This window comes from Ranitomeya imitator, chromosome 2 (genome assembly GCF_032444005.1).
Source record: "Ranitomeya imitator isolate aRanImi1 chromosome 2, aRanImi1.pri, whole genome shotgun sequence".
In the NCBI taxonomy this organism is placed as follows: domain Eukaryota; kingdom Metazoa; phylum Chordata; class Amphibia; order Anura; family Dendrobatidae; genus Ranitomeya; species Ranitomeya imitator.
In genome coordinates, this window is record NC_091283.1 from 182,475,674 (window position 1) to 182,494,380 (window position 18,707).

The 18,707-nt window shown below is 44.9% G+C and overlaps 1 protein-coding gene across 3 annotated transcripts in view; it reads right to left on the bottom strand.

Moving 5' to 3' along the window:
• Positions 1 to 1,052: 1,052 nt before the first annotated feature.
• SH2D3C (SH2 domain containing 3C) overlaps positions 1,053 to 18,707 on the bottom strand; it is a 74,708-nt gene continuing 57,053 nt past the window's right edge. For 2 of the 3 annotated variants that reach the window (XM_069748207.1, XM_069748208.1), the window contains 5 exons: positions 18,201 to 18,316; positions 17,184 to 17,355; positions 13,819 to 13,930; positions 12,592 to 12,798; positions 3,156 to 3,536 (listed from right to left, as the gene is read on the bottom strand). In XM_069748207.1, the coding sequence (XP_069604308.1) occupies positions 3,361 to 3,536; positions 12,592 to 12,798; positions 13,819 to 13,930; positions 17,184 to 17,355; positions 18,201 to 18,316 (783 nt within the window). In that variant the 3' untranslated portion in view covers positions 3,156 to 3,360. Of the gene's footprint in view, positions 3,537 to 12,591; positions 12,799 to 13,818; positions 13,931 to 17,183; positions 17,356 to 18,200; positions 18,317 to 18,707 lie in introns of all 3 variants that reach the window. The other variant, XM_069748209.1, reaches the window with a different exon arrangement.

Below are 18,707 nucleotides of genomic sequence, written 5' to 3' on the forward strand. Positions count from 1 at the left end.
CATTAATTGAAAGGATGTATGGGGATGATGAAATCATTTTTCAAGATGACAATGCATCCTGCCATAGAGCAAAAACTGGGAACACATTCCTTGAAAAAAAGACACATACGGTCAATGTCATGGCCTGCAAATAGTCCGGATCTCAATCCAATAGAAAATCTTAGGTGGAAATTGAAGAAAATGGTCCATGACAAGGCTCCAACCTGCAAAGCTGATCTGGCAACAGCAATCAGAGAAAGTAGGAGCCAGACTGATTAAGGGTATGTTTCCACGTGCAGGAAACGCTGCGTGTTTGACGCTGCATAGAGACGCAGCGTCAAACACGCAGCGTCCAGATGTTACAGCATAGTGGAGGGGATTTAATGAAATCCCAACTCCACTATGCGTGGTAACACACACGCAGCGGCCCTGCGACTCCGGACATGCGGCACATCTTTTAAGATCGCAGCATGTCCGTATACCTTGCGGCGACACACCGTCGCCGCAAGGTATAACACAGGGCCCTATGTGTGGGGTGCGATGAACCCGGATGTGTGCTATGAACACATCCGGCATCATCGCGTCCCAGAAGGGGGCGGAGCTTAGCGCAGAGTGGGTTTGTCGCTCCGACGAAACCGCCGGCCATCCTGATCGTGGACATACCCTTAGAGTCCTGTTTGACACTCATTAAGTCCATGCCTCAGAGACTGCAAGCTGTTATAAAAGCCAGAGGTGGTGCAACAAAATACTAGGGATGTTTTGGAGTGTTTTTTTGTTTGTTTTTCACAATTCCATAATTTATTCCTCAGAACTGAATGATTCCATAATTTTTTCCCTATGCTTGGATAAAAAAAAAGTAACCATTACTGACTACCACATTTTTTTGTTCTTGATTTCTTGTAGCTAAAGCCAGAAAGTTGTCATTTGTAATGACTTTAGTTTTGTGCCATGTCTGTGATCTGCTTTTTTTTCTACAAAATTAAACAACTGAATTAACATCCTCCAAGTCCGGTGATTCCATAAATTTTCTCAGGGATTGTATTATTCCTATTCACGTATATCCACAAACAAAATTTTTTCTTACATCAATACATTTATTTACAAATGACTTGAAATCAATAGCGGATGGTTCTGTACAATGAGATGAGATGAGGGTTCTGTACAGCACAGACCGTGAACAGATATTTACATACTGAGATTATTTACATGGGGAAATCACGTCCCTATACACACGGCGACTGACATTCATCATTCTGTAAGTGAAGTCCACTTTAGAGGTCCTTTATAGTCCTTATACAAGTCTGTACGTTCGCGGTCGTGGTGGAGGTGTTGGATCGACAACAAAGAAGAAAACTATAACTCTTCAATGACAACATTGAAATGACACATCGTAATTATACATTTGTGCAAAGACATTACTGTCTCCCCTATCATCTTATCTGGGACGCATTTGCGAGAATGTATGAAAACTCCTTACACATACAAAACATGGGTATTTTATACTGTATATCTGGGCCTTTTTTCAGAATGTGGTTGAGATCCAGAAGTCTAAATACATTTCCAATAAGGAGTGGATTTTCACGCCATGCCACCAATCCCTTATCCAGGATTGGAAAGGTTCGCCATTTGTTTTGCCCCTCGAAACGACACTACATGCCACGCACAACAATTTGGATTTGATGCGCACTTTCCCCTGTATATCAGCAGGGTTTCTGCCGATTTTCCGCATCAAAATCCACATGACATGGGAATTTTGCAGCGGATTTTAAGAATTTGAACCCTAGCTGCTACAATCATTTATTTTCACCCCTTTCTACTAATTTTAGAAGAGAAGTGTAGCACGATCCTCAAAACAATCCTTCCTCCACTGCAGTGCAGTGGATAGGGTTAAGGTACCTTCACACTAAACGACGCTGCAGCGATCCAGACAACGATCCGGATCGCTGCAGCGTCGCTGTTTAGTCGCTGGAGAGCTGTCACACAGACAGCTCTCCAGCGACCAAAGATGCCGGTAACCATGGTAAACATCGGGTTACTAAGCGCAGGGCCGCGCTTAGTAACCCGATGTTTACCCTGGTTACCAGCGTAAAAGTAAAAAAAAACACTACATACTTACCTTCCGCTGTCTGTCCCCGGCGCTGTGCTTCTGTGCACTGTGTAAGCACAGCGGCCGGAAAGCAGAGCGGTGACGTCACCGCTGTGCTTTCCGGCCGGCGCTCACACTGCAGAGAAGCAGAGCGGGGGACAGACAGCGGAAGGTAAGTATGTAGTGGTTTTTGTTTTTTACTTTTACGCTGGTAACCAGGGTAAACATCGGGTTACTAAGTGCGGCCCTGCGCTTAGTAACCCGATGTTTACCCTGGTTACCAGCGAAGACATCGCTGAATCGGCGTCACACACGCCGATTCAGCGATGTCTGCAGGAGGTCCAGCGACGAAATAAAGTTCTGGACTTTCTGCAGCGACCAATGACATCACAGCAGGATCCTGATCGCTGCTGCGTGTCTAACTGAACGATATCAGCCAGGACGCTGCAACGTCACGCATCGCTAGCGATATCGTTTAGTGTGAAGGTACCTTTAGAGTTGCCAAAGGTGTAGAAGGATAAGCCTAATATTTGCTATAGAGCCTCCCTTTATGGTTCCTTTTGTGGTTTCTGGTAAGAAAAGTAATTTTAATGTTAGGATTTCTATAAAAATATAATGACGCATTGCAAACAGATTACACTGTAGTCCAATGTGTCACGTAGAGAGCAGTGGTAATGACAGATTATGAATAATGTTTCTTTATAGCTTTTCCTATATGTTGAAAATATACAGTAAAATGTTTCCAGTTATATAAAATTATTTTATACATCTCGCTCTGATTAAATGGTTTAATGATTGTAATGGTCCGTGTTATTGCGGTAAATGGGAATGTGTTCTTTATGGTATAGTTCAGTTTAATGATTTTTGGATAGATTTTGGAGAGACGGCATTGATATGGAATATAGACCTACGGGTGAAATCACAACCACTAGGGGGAGATACGGTCCCTCTTTATAACAAGTCGCTGACTAGCATGGCTGCCGTTATGACGCCCAAGTGTCAGTGCATATTTTCTTCACACACTTGGGATGGCCGGTAAGCATGAATTCATATTTTTGGGGGTCAGGCCTTTCCATATAAAAGCCACCTGTAAATTAATAAGCATATTTAATTTAACCCATTCCATGTCACAAGAACCAGCATGCACTGTGATGTGATATAGCAATACCCCCCACCTCCTCCCCCAAGAAAAGTCATTAAAAAGTGCTATATTTCCTCTGGGACAAAGTCTTTGATTTCTTGCTTCGGGCAGATTTTATCCCTTTGTTTTTCGGTCCGTATCACTGGGTTCTTTGTTATAATTCACTGAAGCGCACAGACGGTTCCAGTTTGTGTGAGAGAGCAGTGAGAACTTTGTCAAACTTGTCGTATCTCTCAGCTTGACTTCCCGCTGCTCCCCGGCAGCCCCATAGCATCCGCATCTGGAATTCAGTGCTGGAAACTTCCAAGAGGTCTGACCTAGGGTGGAAGCCTGGGAAGTGCAAGAAGAAACATTATCAAGAGGGCAATCCGCAAAATATATATTTTATTTTTTTTTAAATTCGTTTATTAATTTCAGAATAGACAAACATTGCACATATTACATTTATCATTATTAAACATACCATCAGATACAAATGATTACAAACATCATCGCATCCAAAGTTCAGAGGCAATAGACTGTGCATGTTGAATCACTAATACCTACAAAATACCTACTATACAACTTAAACAACTTTAACCTTTAGTAATAAGTCGCCAAAAGAAAACAGATTCAAGTTTGCTCTGCAACGATGTCCCCAAACCCCATGCCCTCCTCCCCGTGCATATATCTAATCCACGCAGACTACAGAGTATGATGAGATGAGTTCCATCTACCCCAAATTTTTTCGAATTTACCTGGACATCCTCTATTATGGTACAGTGTTCTTTCATATGGGATAACCGAGTTCACCAGGTCAATCCAAGCTCTGAGAGACGGGGAGGAGCCACCCATCCACCTTAATGCCAGTACCTTTCGTGCTAAGAAGAGCGTTTCTCGAAGGAAAATCCCAGTATGGTGATCCCAGGTCTCTGTATCCCACACCCCAAATAGGCAAGTCAATGGTTCAAGTGGGACAGGGATTAACAATAAAGACGTTAACAATGTCGTGACTTCTTTCCAATAATGAAGGATTACCGGGCACCGCCATATCATGTGGGTAAAATCCGCATCATGTGCGTGACACCGTAAGCAGTCTGACGTCTGAAGGCGGCCCATTTTAAAAAGTCGTGTCGGAGTCAGATAAGTCTGATATGTAATATATAGCTGGGTCATCCTATTGTTAACTGAGGGAGAAACTTTAGTTGGAGATTCCAAAATATCTTCCCACTCCTCTCCCAGTGTATCAGGAAGGAGTCCCTCCCATTTCTTTTTTAAGGTGTTAATAGTGAGCCCATCTCCCACGGATAATAGGTATGTGTATAAAGAGGAAATGAGCCCCTGAGGACCCTGTGATTTGAGAATGCCTATAAGGGGTAAAGATGAAATTGCTCGACTTGCACCTGCATTTCGCATATGTGACTGGAAAGCTGACCTCAGCTGTAAATAACGGAAGAATTGAGATCTTGGGATATTGCAGGTATCCCGCAATTGCTCAAAGGACACAAAAACATCCTGGTTATACAAATTACCTACCGAGAGAACACCACATGAGATCCAGAACTCAGTAGACGGGTGATTTAGTAATTCTGGAAAATAACTATTATACCACAGTGGCATTTCGGCTATTATATCTGTATATTTAATAACTTTTTTAATTTGTCTCCATATTAATCTCGCTTGTCGAAGCAATGGCAGCAAACGGGGAGCACTGACTTTCTCCATTTCCAAAAAACCCAGTGGACAGTCAATACGGGCAGAATGGATTATATGGCTTTCTGAATTAGGTAGGGAGTTGCTAGGCATCCATTTGCTTATCGCCCTAGCCTGCCCAGCAAGATAATATAGATAAAAGTCTGGTAAGGCTGCCCCTCCCCCCCTTGCCGGTCTCTGTAGAGTAGATAGCTTGAGTTTGGGTCTAGTCTTCCCCCATATAAAGGACGTGGTCAGGGAGTTTAAGTTTGCAAAGAAAGATTTGGGTATTGGCACAGCACTATGTTGTAGACAATAATTAAATTTGGGGAGCAATATCATCTTAACTAAATTAATGCGACCTGCAACGGAGAGAGGGAGTCTGCTCCAAGCTATGAATTTAGATTTGGCCAGGTCCAATAGTGGATAAATATTAAGTCGTAGGTCCAGCTGACTATATTGAGACATATGTATTCCTAGATATTTGAAATTGGAGACTACAGGTAGTGACGAGAGATTTTCGAGACGGGGCATCGGCGCATGAGACAGAGGCATCAGAGCAGACTTATCCCAATTGATATAGAGACCAGAGAATTTGCTAAAATTATCTATAGTCGTTATTACTCGCGGTAGTGTTTCTTCTGTTTTATCCATAAATATGATCATATCATCAGCATATAGACCGATGGTATCTACACGATCCGCAATACTTATTCCCTTGATATCTGTGGAAGACCTTATGCGTATTGCCAATGCTTCTATCGCGAGGGCAAAGAGGGCCGGGGACAGAGGACATCCCTGACGGGTTCCCCTATGTAAAGTAAAGGAATCAGAGATAGAATTATTCACAATTACCCGTGCCCTAGGATTCCTATATAGTGTATCTATCCCTCTAATGAATTTATCTCCAAAACCGTATTTCTGCAGACATGCAGAAAGAAAAGGCCATTCAAGGGAGTCAAACGCTTTAGCTGTGTCTAGGGATGCCAGAGCCCAGTTATTATCCAATTCTAGGGAGCTATATTGAATCACTGATTGGACCCGCCGAATATTAATAGAGGTACTTTTCCCAGGCATAAAGCCTGTTTGATCTGGGTGTATAAGATCTAATATGATTGTATTTAGTCTAGTGGCCAATATTTTAGTGAAGATTTTATAATCTACGTTCACCAATGATATGGGGCGATATGATCCACATTCCAAGGGGTCCTTTCCCTCCTTCTTAAGTACAATGATATTTGCATCATAAAATGTTTCAGGCATAATTTCTCCCTCCCATATATTCTGAAGCACCTTCAATAAGAGTGGTGCCAGGTGGTCCCGATATTTTTTATAGAACTCAACGGGAAACCCGTCAGGTCCAGGGGCCTTCCCGGTGGCCATATCCATTATAGCCTGTTCCACCTCCTCCAGAGTAAACTCGGCTTCCATAAAAGCTTGCTGGGTTGGGCTCAGTAAGGGGAATGTCATGTCTGATAGATAGTCTATACATTCAGGGACCCCAAGACCGCTACCCGATTTGTACAGTGACTTATAGTAATTGCAAAAACTTTGAAGAATTTCCTCGGTGGAGGATACCAACGAACCATCGAGTGTCCGAATCTGTAGTACCGTGTTGGAGGTGTTATGCTGACGTACCAAAAAAGCTAGGAGTTTACTGGCCTGATTCCCCATTTCAAAATAAGACTGACGGGTAAAAAATAATTTACGTTTTGATTTAGTGTCTATATTTTGGGTGTATAATCTTTGGGAAGTGAGCCACTCCACCCTGTTGCCGTTAGTTTGATTGGCCACATAGGCGGCTTCCGAGTCCTTCAGCCGTCGCTCAATCTCGTCATCTTCCCCCGCCGTCACCCTCTTTATATAGGAGATTGTAGAGGACAGACATCCCCTCAAGTATGCCTTTAGAGTGTCCCAGAACAGATTGAGATTCGAGGGGTCTGGGTGAGTAGAGACAAAGCAGTTTAACTGATCAACCGTTCTATCACTAGCATCTATTAGTTTCAGCCAGAAGGGATTCAATTTCCAAGGTATATTATTATTTGACTGACCGTATTTAAGTTTGAGAACAATTGGGCTGTGATCTGATATCCCCCTGTTACCATGTTCGACACTATTCACCCACAGCGCTAGGTCGCTAGATCCAAATATGTAATCTATACGGGATAGAGACTGTCTAGTTGAAGAATGACAAGTATATTCCTTTATCTCAGGGTGACGTGTTCTCCATAGGTCTAACCATCCGCTACCGTTCATAAATGATGCCAATTGAGAGTGAGATTGAGAAAGGGGCCCCCTTGACATCTCGCCGTCTAGTCTCAGTCTGTCTTTAAGATTATCCATGACTAAATTAAAGTCTCCCATACAGATAACACTAGCATTAGGATAATTTAGGGAGAAACCCAGTGCCATGCGAAGAACCGATATGCCGGCCGGGGGTGGGTTATAAACACATAATATCACATATTCCTTCATATTAATAAAGGCATGAACAAAAACAAGGCGACCTTCGGGATCGCGTCGTGACTCTCTAGCCTCCCACCTGACATTCCTATGTACCAACAGGGAGACCCCTCTGGAGTAACTGGTGTGAAATGCGTGAAGGGACCATTGCACCCACGGCTTTTGAGTACACTTAGCTGTGTCTCTGGTCAAATGCGTCTCCACAAGTGCTACAATATGTGGATGATACCTTTTAATTTGTGAAAATACCTTAATTTTCTTTCGAGGAGTCTTAATACCCCGTATGTTCCACGTCATACATACAATCTCAGATCCCATATCTACGTTCGGGAAAAGGCATAATATACACCACAGCCTGGGCGGGAATCAGGAACATCATACAGAGCATAAGGTTATCACTGGCGACTAATAAACATAACAAACAATTGAAACTGGTGTAAAATACCAAACCAAACAACATTTGAACAGTGGAGGAGTGTAATCCTACACTCCTATAGTTGAGTAGAATAGGGGATACCCTCACTAGAATCAGCGTCCGGTATAGTTGACAAACTCAGCACCCACATAGAGAGCTCTAGATTGTGTTGCCATCAGATAGAAAGAGCTACTCAAGAGTCCGGGGTACTAGGCCCTTTGTATGACCGTAACCATTCGACCGCCTCCGCCGGGTCAGTGAAGAACAGGGAGGAGCCTTCATGAACAATACGGAGTCGAGCTGGATAAAGCATGGAGTAAATGATGTTTTTATCCCTGAGCTGCTTTTTGACTTCCATAAATCGAACTCGCTGCTTTTGAAGTTCCATAGAGAAGTCCGGGAAGATTGATATAGTGGCATTATTGAATTTAATAGGGGCCTTCTGCCTTGCCAAGCGAAGAATTGCATCCCTGTCTCTGCAGTTAAGGAGACGTGCCAGAAAGGGTCGGGGCGGAGTTCCAGGAGGAAGAGGTCTCGTTGGGACCCTATGGGCCCTTTCCACAGAAAATGTTGAGGAGAATCCGTCTCCCAGGGAGGTTTTAAGCCAGTCCTCTAGAAATTGTTCAGGTTGCTGACCCTCCGAGCGTTCTGGTAGGCCAATAATTCGGATATTATTACGGCGCAGCCTGTTTTCCAGGTCATCTGCCTTTTGCTTCCAGGCATTCACAGAGCCAGTGGCCTTTGATAACTTAGCCTCCATTGGGGCAATGGTGTCCTCTATCTGAGACACCCTTGTTTCAACCTCTGAAATACGCCCTCTCATAGTTTGTATATCTTGTCGCAGACGGCCCACTTCAGTATGCACGTCTTCTATTTTCTCAGTGAGAGAGGACCTGGTGAGAGATATAGCCTGCATCAACTGCTCAGATGCTTGTTTAAGAGTCAGTTCGTTTTGTTCTCCCTCCTCATTGCTGTCAGAAAGACGATTTTTGCGTTGACTCTGCGTGGGATTATTTCTGAGAGAGCGTGTATTATCTGGGGCATCTTCTCTGGCATATTTCCTCAACTTGTCAGCAGCCCCCGCTCCTTTAGGATGATGCATAGTGATTGGCAGAAGATCCCCACCAAAGGACCAGAGTTATTATTATGGCAGTCTATTCTCCACTAGCAGACCGGACAGGGCCAAACACCGGGATGCACCCCCGAGAGGCAGCAAACCAAGCAAAAAGTCTCAGATATCTGCAAATGTATCAACTTAGGGGTTTGCCCAGGCACCGTGTCCCAGAGCAGCCACAGTTCCCCAGGAAGAACAGCAGGGAGGGGGAACGATCCCTCCAAAGTAATGGTGCAAGCAGGGGTTTTGATAAGGGGAGTGCAGGGCCCAATTTTCCAGGGCGCACACCGCTCTGCCCCTTTTAGTGTTTCAGGCCGGTAGCTCACCTCCTGAATGCACCGCAGTCTTGCTATATAGCGCCTCTCTCCTTGCTGCTGGAGAGTGCGCTATGGTAATGGCCGCCGTCTCCCAGGGCCCGCCCGCCGCTCCAGACCCGGCACCTGTCTCCTGCTCCTCGATGTTCCACAGCGTCCCCGCTGTATGTAAGTGCCTGCCGTGCTCCCCGGGGGATCCACCCGGCTTCAGCCGCCGCCGGCACTGCGTCCCGCCCGTCGGAGCCGCGCTCAAAGATGGCCGCCGCAGCTCAGGGACTCTGCCGCTCTTCCAGGCCGCCACAAATACCGGCTCTCCAGCGTTCCACCGCCGCCGCCCGAGGAGTCGCCGGTCTCCCGAGCTCTCAAAGCACCGTCTCAGCCGGTGCAGGCTGCAGTTCAGGGGAATTAGTGGCCGGATTCAGGTCAGGATAATGGGAGCCTCCAAAAGGTGCGTCTTCTCTCTTGGCTTACATAGCCACGCCCCCCCGCAAAATATATATTTCATCCATACAAAAGGTCCTTTCTCTAGTAAGGGTACGTCCACAGAGGAAAACTGCACACAGTTCACTCTTTTATAATCATCGTCCCAAAATCCTTAGTAAATGCATAACACTTCACCAAACATATACAGGTGCTTCTCAAAGAATTAGAATATCATCAAAAAGTTGATTTAAGTTCTTCGATACAAAAAGTGAAACTCCTATATTATACGGAGTCATTACAAACAGTGATCTATTTCGAGTGTTTATTTCTGCTAATGTTGATGAGTATGGCTTACAGCCAATGAAAACCCATAAGTCATTATCTCAGTAAATTAGAATACTTCATAACACCAGCTTGAAAAATGATTCTAAAATCCGAAATGTATGTTCAGTAAATGCACTAAATACTTGGTCAGGGCTCCTTTTGCATCAATTACTGCATCAATGCGACGTGGCATGGAGGTGATCAGCCTGTGGCACTGCTGAGGTGTTATGGAAGCCCAGGTTGCTTTGATTGCAGTCTTCAGCTTGTCTTCATTGTTGGGTTTGGTGTCTCATCTTCCTCTTGACAATACCCCATAGATTCTCTATGGGGTTATGGTCAGGTGAGTTTGCTGCCAATCAAGCACAGTGATACTGTTGTTTGTAAACTAGGTATTGGTACTTTTGCAGTGTGGACAGGTGCCAAGTCCTGCTGGAGAATGAAATTTCCATCTCCAAAAAGCTTGTCAGCAGAGGGAAGCATGAAGTGCTCTAAAATTTCCTGGTAGACGGCTGCGCTGACTTTGGTCTTGATAAAACACAGTGAACCTACACCAGCAGATGACATGGCTCCTCAAACCATCCCTGATTGTGGAAACTTCACACTAGACCTCCAGCAGCTTGGATTGTTGCCTCTCCACTCTTCCTCCAGACTCCGGGACCTTGATTTCCAAATTAAATGCAAAACTTACTTTCCTCTGAAAACAACACCTTGAACCACTGAGCAACAGTCCAGTTATTATACATTTTTATAGTGCCATTTATTCCATGGCGCTTTACATGTGAAGGGGGCAAATATAGACAAATACATTAAACATGAGTAAAAAACAAGGCACAAAGGTACATAAGGCGGGAGGACCCTGCCCGCGAGGGCTCACAGTCTGCAGGGGATGGGTGAGGATACACTAGGAGAGGGTAGAGCAGGTTGTGCGGAGGTTCAGTAGGTTGAGGATCACTGCAGGCTTGTCGGAAGAGGTGAGTCTTCAGGGTTTTTTTTGAAGGTTTCTATGGTAGGCGAGAGTCTGATGCGTTGGGGTAGAGAGTTCCAGAGTATGGGGGAAACAGGGGAGAAGTCTTGGATGCGGTTGTGGGCAGAAGAGATGAGAGGGGAGTAGAGAAGGAGGTCTTGAGAGGATCGGAGGTTGCATGTAGGTATGTACCGGGAGACCATATCACAGATCTTCAGTTCTTGTTCTCCTTGGCCCAGGTAAGACGCTTCTGGCGTTGTCTATTGGCCATGAGTGGCCTGACACAAGGAATGGAAAATTTACTTTCATCTGAAAACAACACCTTGGACCACTGAGCAATAGTCCAGTTCTTTTTCTCTTTGGCCAAGGCAAGACGCTTCTGGTGTTGTCTATTGGTCATGAGTGGCTTGACACAAGGAATGTGACACCTGTAGCCCATGTCCTGGATACGTCTTTGTGTGGTGGCTCTGGAACCAATGACTCCAGCAGCAGTTCACTCCTTGCGAATCACCCCCAAATTTTTGAATGGCCTTTTCTTAACAATCCTTTCAAGGCTGCGGTTATCCCGGTTGATTGTACACCTTTTTCTACCACACTTTTTGTATTGAAGAACTGAAATAAATTAACTTTTTTGATGATATTCTAATTTTGTGAGAGGCACTTGTAATAACTATCATGGATGATATTTTTAATCCCAGGACAAGAAGAGATATAATGGATATAACAGATATAATTTTATAAAAAAATACACACATAAAAAAATCCATAAAATAACTGGGAACACCTCATATTAGAGACACATAGTGAGCCTGGAGAACCTATGACATAGAACATAAAAAAGACTTCATGTGATACCATTTTATATTCTACATGATAGGTTTCTCCAGGCTCATTACATGTCTCTAACATGAGGTGTTCCCTGTTATTTAATGGATTTTTTAGGTGTATATTTTTTTCAATAAAATTATGTTTTTAATATTAAGATTCTCTTCTTATCATGGGATAAAAAAAGATATCCTGGGAGGTGGTTATTATACATTTCACAAAGTGCTAGTCAATTTCTGCTGAAATTTTTCTCTGTAGAAGGAGAACTAAATTTTGTATTATCCCATACAGAACGTTGCTAAAGGCAATACGTTGCCAAAAATCCAGATGAGTAATCTGCCCTTTGTGCACATACATATACCTACCCAAAATACTCTCCTAGAAAGGTGGTTTTAAGAGAAGATGGTCAGTAGGGGCGTAACTATAGTGGGTACAGGAATTGCAGTTGTACTTGGGTCCTGGAGCCTAGGATGACCCATTTGGCCCATATGAGAAAACTGATAGTTGTGAAGACCTGTGACAGTTGAGGGCCCTTTTAGGGATTTTGCATTGGGGCTCAAGTTACACCACCGATGATCAGTATATGTAATATGCTGTGAAACTGAAAATCTGTCACAAGGATAAATTGGTGGTCTTCTCAAAGATGTGGTCCTGTATCTGTTTCTGAGAAAGCTGGTTGCTCACCCAACTTTCTTAGAAAGGAAGATGTGTTATGAAGGCTATATCAATGCACAAGTAATAAATTGCTATTCTGGGGTCAGGGAAAGTTGTGTGAAGCCCCCCTCTGTCGGATCTATAAAAGTGGAAAGTGGCCATGTTGTTGTCACTCGTGTTCCCTAGATAAGATCTCAGCAACAGAATTTGATTCTCACCTTGTAGCCTCATCTCGACATTGGTGCGGTAGAGTCCCCCGTGATGTGCCACCATCCTGGCCGCTTCTAGATGAGACATAACCACTTCTACTCCATTGTCAATGCTGTCCCATGGCTCTCCGCCATCCAACAGAGGGGAGTCTCTCTCCAGCAGGGTGATGAGGGGAATGATATGAGGGAATGTGGTGTTGCTCAGTGGTAGACTCTCTGCACAGATTAATAAGATCATATCAGAAATAATATGAGATAATAAAGGAAATAAATAATCAAAAATACAAATTGATTTATTGTAGGGGGGTCTCCTAGTATCTAAAAAAAAAATCACTCCCTGTGGCCATCTCTAAAAAGCTAAGGGAAGTGCATTGTGTCTGATACAAGAGCTCTATCAATCCTCATGTAGTGAGCTCCCTGCTAAGGTGGCTGCAGGCAGGCACTTAACACTATGGCTGTGGGAAGGAAGAAGCGAATTAGGACCACCATATCAGAAAAACAAAGATCCGGCATTTAATAATTTGATCTAGTTAGAGTAAATAGAATTAAGAGAGTTTTCCGCTTCTTTTTTAAAGAAGCCTTAGTGACCTGTGACCTGACCACTAAGGCTCCTGAATGGCTGCAGCGTCAGTTGACTGGTGGTTGGTAAGCCGCGGCTTCTGGTCTAGCGGATTTCAGTGAGAACTATGTTCTTTTTATTTTTGCCTTAATCAGAATTGCTTCCCACTGTTAAGTTGAAAAAAAGAGCAGGAAATCCCTTTAAATTATAGGCATGTATTAAAGAAAAACTGAAAAGTGACAGCTGCCTCCTCCACCGAGATTGGAGCTCTATTACTCCTGCTTCCAAGATGGCCGCCACAGTGTCATGGGGAGTGTGGGGATGAGTCTAAGCCATGTCTTCCCTCCTTTTCCTATACCGCAGCACAAGGAAGGCATGGTTTTATGCTTACCACTGAATTTCCCATGCAAGTGCAGTGGCCATCTTTGAAGTAGGAATGAAGCACTGATCTGAGTGGAGGAGGCACACAGAGAGCACCAGTGGGTGACCACACATGATTAATGTATGGTCACATTTCAGTGTGAGCGGAGGTCACTTTGTGCTGTCCCAACTCACCATGGATATTAGCTGTTGAACACAAGCACTTTTGCTGCTGCAGATTTCGACTGTGCCAAAACCGCGAAAGTCGAAAAATACAAAGGAAACTGGGTGAGTAAATTGGCCTTTTAATTAATTACCTTTGCCTTCATTCATGCTTTTGAGGAACGGCTTCAATTTCTTCTCGTACAATATGGCTCCCTCCGTGTGTCTCTGTCTCAAGGCAATCCATGTCTGTTCTAGTCTGGAGATCTGGAAATGAGATGGAGGAACAGTCAGCCTTTGTTACCCCACGTGTAGACGATTCATTAATCTTGCTGGGTTTATAGCAACATTTCCTCCAAGCCATTAATAGAGCACGCAGGAGGGCTCATTGACCTGATTATGTACGACCCTCCCTCACCCTGCGAATTTACAAATGTGACAACATCATATGGGAACCACGACTAATCTGATCTCATTGCTGGGAGTAGGAAAGCAGCCAATGTGCCACCAACTTCATGGATGCGATGTTGCAATGCAAAATAACGATCTCAGTGTTGCGCTGTGCGGCCCAGGCCTAAATCTACCACCGGGTATTTCCACATTTCCATTCCTCTTATCAATAGGGTTTGTGGATGAACTGCCTGATACGGTCACCCAAGAATGGACAATATCAGACTGCCCCATGCCAAAAAACCTGACATCCAGCAGTCAGTTCACTGCTCCGAATCTAACAGTAATGATAGAGGAACGGTATAAGTTGAGAACAGCTGCTAGACACCGTGTGTGTACAGGCGGCCTCATTACACGCAATGTATGTGTACAGGCGGCCTCATTAAATGCAACGTATGTGTACAGGCAGTCTCATTAGACACAGTGCATGTGTACAGACGGTCTCATTACACGCAATGTGTGTGTACAGGCGGCCTCATTACACGCGACGTATGTGTACAGACGGTCTCATTAGACACAGTGCATGTGTACAGACGGTCTCATTAGACACAATGTGTGTGTACAGGCGGCCTCATTACACGCAACGTATGTGTACAGACGGTCTCATTAGACACAGTGCATGTGTACAGACGGTCTCATTACACACATTGCATGTGTACAGGCGGTCTCATTAGACACAGCGTGTGTGTCTAGGCGGTCTCATTACACACAATGTGTGTGTACAGGCTGTCTCATTAGACACAGTGCATGTGTATAGACGGTCTCATTAGACACAGTGCATGTGTACAGACGGTCTCATTACACACATTGCATGTGTACAGGCGATCTCATTAGACACAGCGTGTGTGTCTAGGTGGTCTCATTACACACAATGTGTGTGTACAGGCGGTCTCATTAGACACAGTGCATGTGTACAGACGGTCTCATTACACACATTGCATGTGTACAGGTGGCCTCATTGGACACAACATGTGTACAGGCAGTCTCATTAGACACAGCGCATGTGTACAGGCAGTCTCAGACACAACGTATCTGTACAGGCAGTCTCATTACACACAATGTATGTGTACAGGCGGTCTCATTAGACACTGCATGTGTACAGACGGTCTCATTACATGCAATGTATGTGTACAGGCGGCCTCATTCGGCACAGTGTATGTGTACAGGCGGTCTCATTAGACAGCGTGTGTGTACAGGCAGCAGTCTCATTACACACAGTGTATGTGTACAGACAGTCTCATTAGACACAGTGTATGTGTACAGATGGCCTCATTACACACAGTGTATGTGTACAGGCAGTCTCATTTGACGCAACACATGTGTATAGGCGGTCTCATTACACGCAGTGTGTGCACAAGTGGCCTCATTAGACACAGCGTGTGTGTCTAGGCGATCTCAGTAGACACAGCGTGTGTGTCTAGGCGATCTCAGTTGACACAGCGTGTGTGTCTAGGCGGTATCATTACACGCAACGTATGTGTACAGACGGTCTCATTAGACACAGTGCATGTGTACAGACAGTCCCATTACACGCAATGTGTGTGTACAGGCAGTCTCATTAGACACAGTGCATGTGTACAGACGGTCTCATTACACACATTGCATGTGTACAGGCGGTCTCATTAGACACAGCGTGTGTGTCTAGGCGGTCTCATTACACACAATGTGTGTGTACAAGCGGTCTCATTAGACACAGTGCATGTGTACAGACGGTCTCAGACACAGTGCATATGTACAGACGGTCTCATTACACACATTGCATGTGTACAGGCGGTCTCATTAGACACAGCGTGTGTGTCTAGGCGGTCTCATTACACACAATGTGTGTGTACAGGCGGTCTCATTAGACACAGTGCATGTGTACAGGCGGTCTCATTAGACAGCGTATGTGTACAGGCAGCAGTCTCATTACACACAGTGTATGTGTACAGACAGTCTCATTAGACACAGTGTATGTGTACAGACGGCCTCATTACACACAGTGTATGTGTACAGGCAGTCTCATTTGACGCAACACATGTGTGTAGGCGGTCTCATTACACGCAATGTGTGCACAAGCGGCCTCATTAGACACAGCGTGTGTGTCTAGGCGATCTCAGTAGACACAGCGTGTGTGTCTAGGCGGTCTCATTACACGCAATGTGTGTGTACAGTTGGCCTCATTAGACACAGCGTGTGTGTCCAGGCGGTATCATTAGACATAGCGTGTGTGTACCGGCAGTCTCATTAGATGCAGCGTATGTGTACAAGCGGTCTCATTAGACAGCGTATGTGTACAGGCGGTCTCATTAGACACAGTGTATGTGTACAGGCGGTCTCATTAGACACAGCGTATGTGTACAGGTGGTCTCATTAGACACAGCGTATGTGTACAGACGGTTTCATTAGACACAGTGTATGTGTACAGGCGGTCTCATTAGACACAGTGTATGTGTACAGGCGGTCTCATTAGACACAGTGTATGTGTACAGGCGGTCTCATTAGACACAGCGTATGTGTACAGGCGGTCTCATTAGACACAGCGTATGTGTACAGGCGGTCTCAGACACAGTGTATGTGTACAGGAAGTCTCATGAGACACAGAGTATGTATACAGGCAGTCTTATGAGACACAGTGTATGTGTACAGGCAGTCTCATGAGACACAGCTTATGTGTACAGATGGTCTCATTAGACAGTGCATGTGTACAGACGTTCTCAGACACAGTGTATGTGTACAGATGGTCTCAGACACAGTGTATGTGTACAGACGGTCTCATTTAACACAGTGTATCTGTACAGATGGTCTCATTAGACACAGTGTACGTGTACAGATGGTCTCATTAGACACAGTGTACGTGTACAGACGGTCTCAGACATAGTGTATTTGTATCCCCTTCATTGATCTGATTATCGATGATCTATACTAAAGATAGGTCCTGGAGGTCCCCTTTAAGGAGCTTGCCTTTAAGTATACTCAGAGTATAGATGACAATCTATACATCTAAGAGACTGCAGAAGATAATACACCACGGCAGGAAGTTGTCAGTTGGCGGAAAAAAAAGAAAAAACCTTGCAAGTGTTTCATTTACCTGTGCCAATTCCAAAGCGTTCATCACAGCTGCAAAGCTGTACAGGTTCCCCAGGGTGCTCTTCAGCTCGGCTGCCAGCTGAATGGTCTTGTGGAGCAGCGCGGCTCGCTCCTCTATGCTTCCTGTGCAGCCCAAGATGTCGACAGCAATCATGATGGACATGGTATGAAATCTGGAAGACAATAGGGAATTAAATAAACAACATTTCTCATGTGTTTAATAGAATATAGGTATGCAATTTTGTAGCTGAAGCGGAGCCCCCATCCACTGTCCCTATAGGCACGGCAATCCTTACATTAATGCGGGTGGTTGGACAACTGTCTACAGCCCCCCCTTCAACCTCGTCTGCACCGATGCGGTACTGTTGTGGTCAGAGTCTCTATGCACAGTGCTTTCTGCAGGAGTGTCCCAGTTTCGTCAGGTGCTGATATCCGCCCTGATTACCTCTCGTCAAGAGTAAATTAAAGGGAACCTGTCACCTGAATTTGGCGGGACTGGTTTTGGGTCATATGGGCGGAGTTTTCGGGTGTTTGATTCACCCTTTCCTTACCCGCTGGCTGCATGCTGGCTGCAATATTGGATTGAAGTTCATTCTCTGTCCTCCATAGTACACGCCTGCACAAGGTAAGATTACTTTGCGCAGGCGTGTACTATGGAGGACAGAGAATGAACTTCAATCCAATATTGCAGCCAGCATGCAGCCAGCGGGTAAGGAGAGGGTGAATCAAACACCCGAAAACTCCGCCCATATGACCCAAAACCAGTCCCGCCAAATTCAGGTGACGGAGTCCCTTTAAAGGTGAAGGCCGAAGTATCCAAGAAGCCGATCTTCTCTTGGACTGGTTGGCCCTATCACAAATCTGTGTTCCCAAGTTTTGCAATGACCAATAGGGCCCTAGTCGGTTCCGTGGAGGAGCAGATCCTCGATGCCATCACGTATATATTATTTTTGCAGTTTGGCGTGACGCTGATCAAATCGCAGGCATGTGCCATTAATTAAGTCTGGTCTCCACACACCTTTCGAGAAGGTCAAGACGCAGCTGGCGGCCATGCGGCAACGTCAGGAGCTCCATGCCAGAGCTGACTCCCATGATCCTCTGCATCTCCTTGGTAACACCGAGTATCCTGGCAACCTGGGAGCGACATGAAGACGGAGATTAATCTCTCTTAATTACAAATAGATTGTCACCTCATCTTGTGCAAAGTATTCCTGGAGGAGACAGTCATAACTGTGATAATAGCAATCATTTTACTCTCGTAGTACTAGCAGGAGACCCGGGATGACATCATCAGTGACATCATGGACTACGTCACCCCTGAGTACTCCCCTATTTAGGGGGTAACAGGACTATGGTTATAGACTCTTATTTATTTCTTTCTTTTAAGTAAGGTCCTGATCAGAATGCCGAGATCCCTAGTGATCGCCTGTAATCCGTTAGTAAGTGTTCAATTTCCCTGCAGCGCCACCACAGGGAAAAGTATGGCATGTCACAATGCCCACTGAAACTAACAGGTGGTTTACTA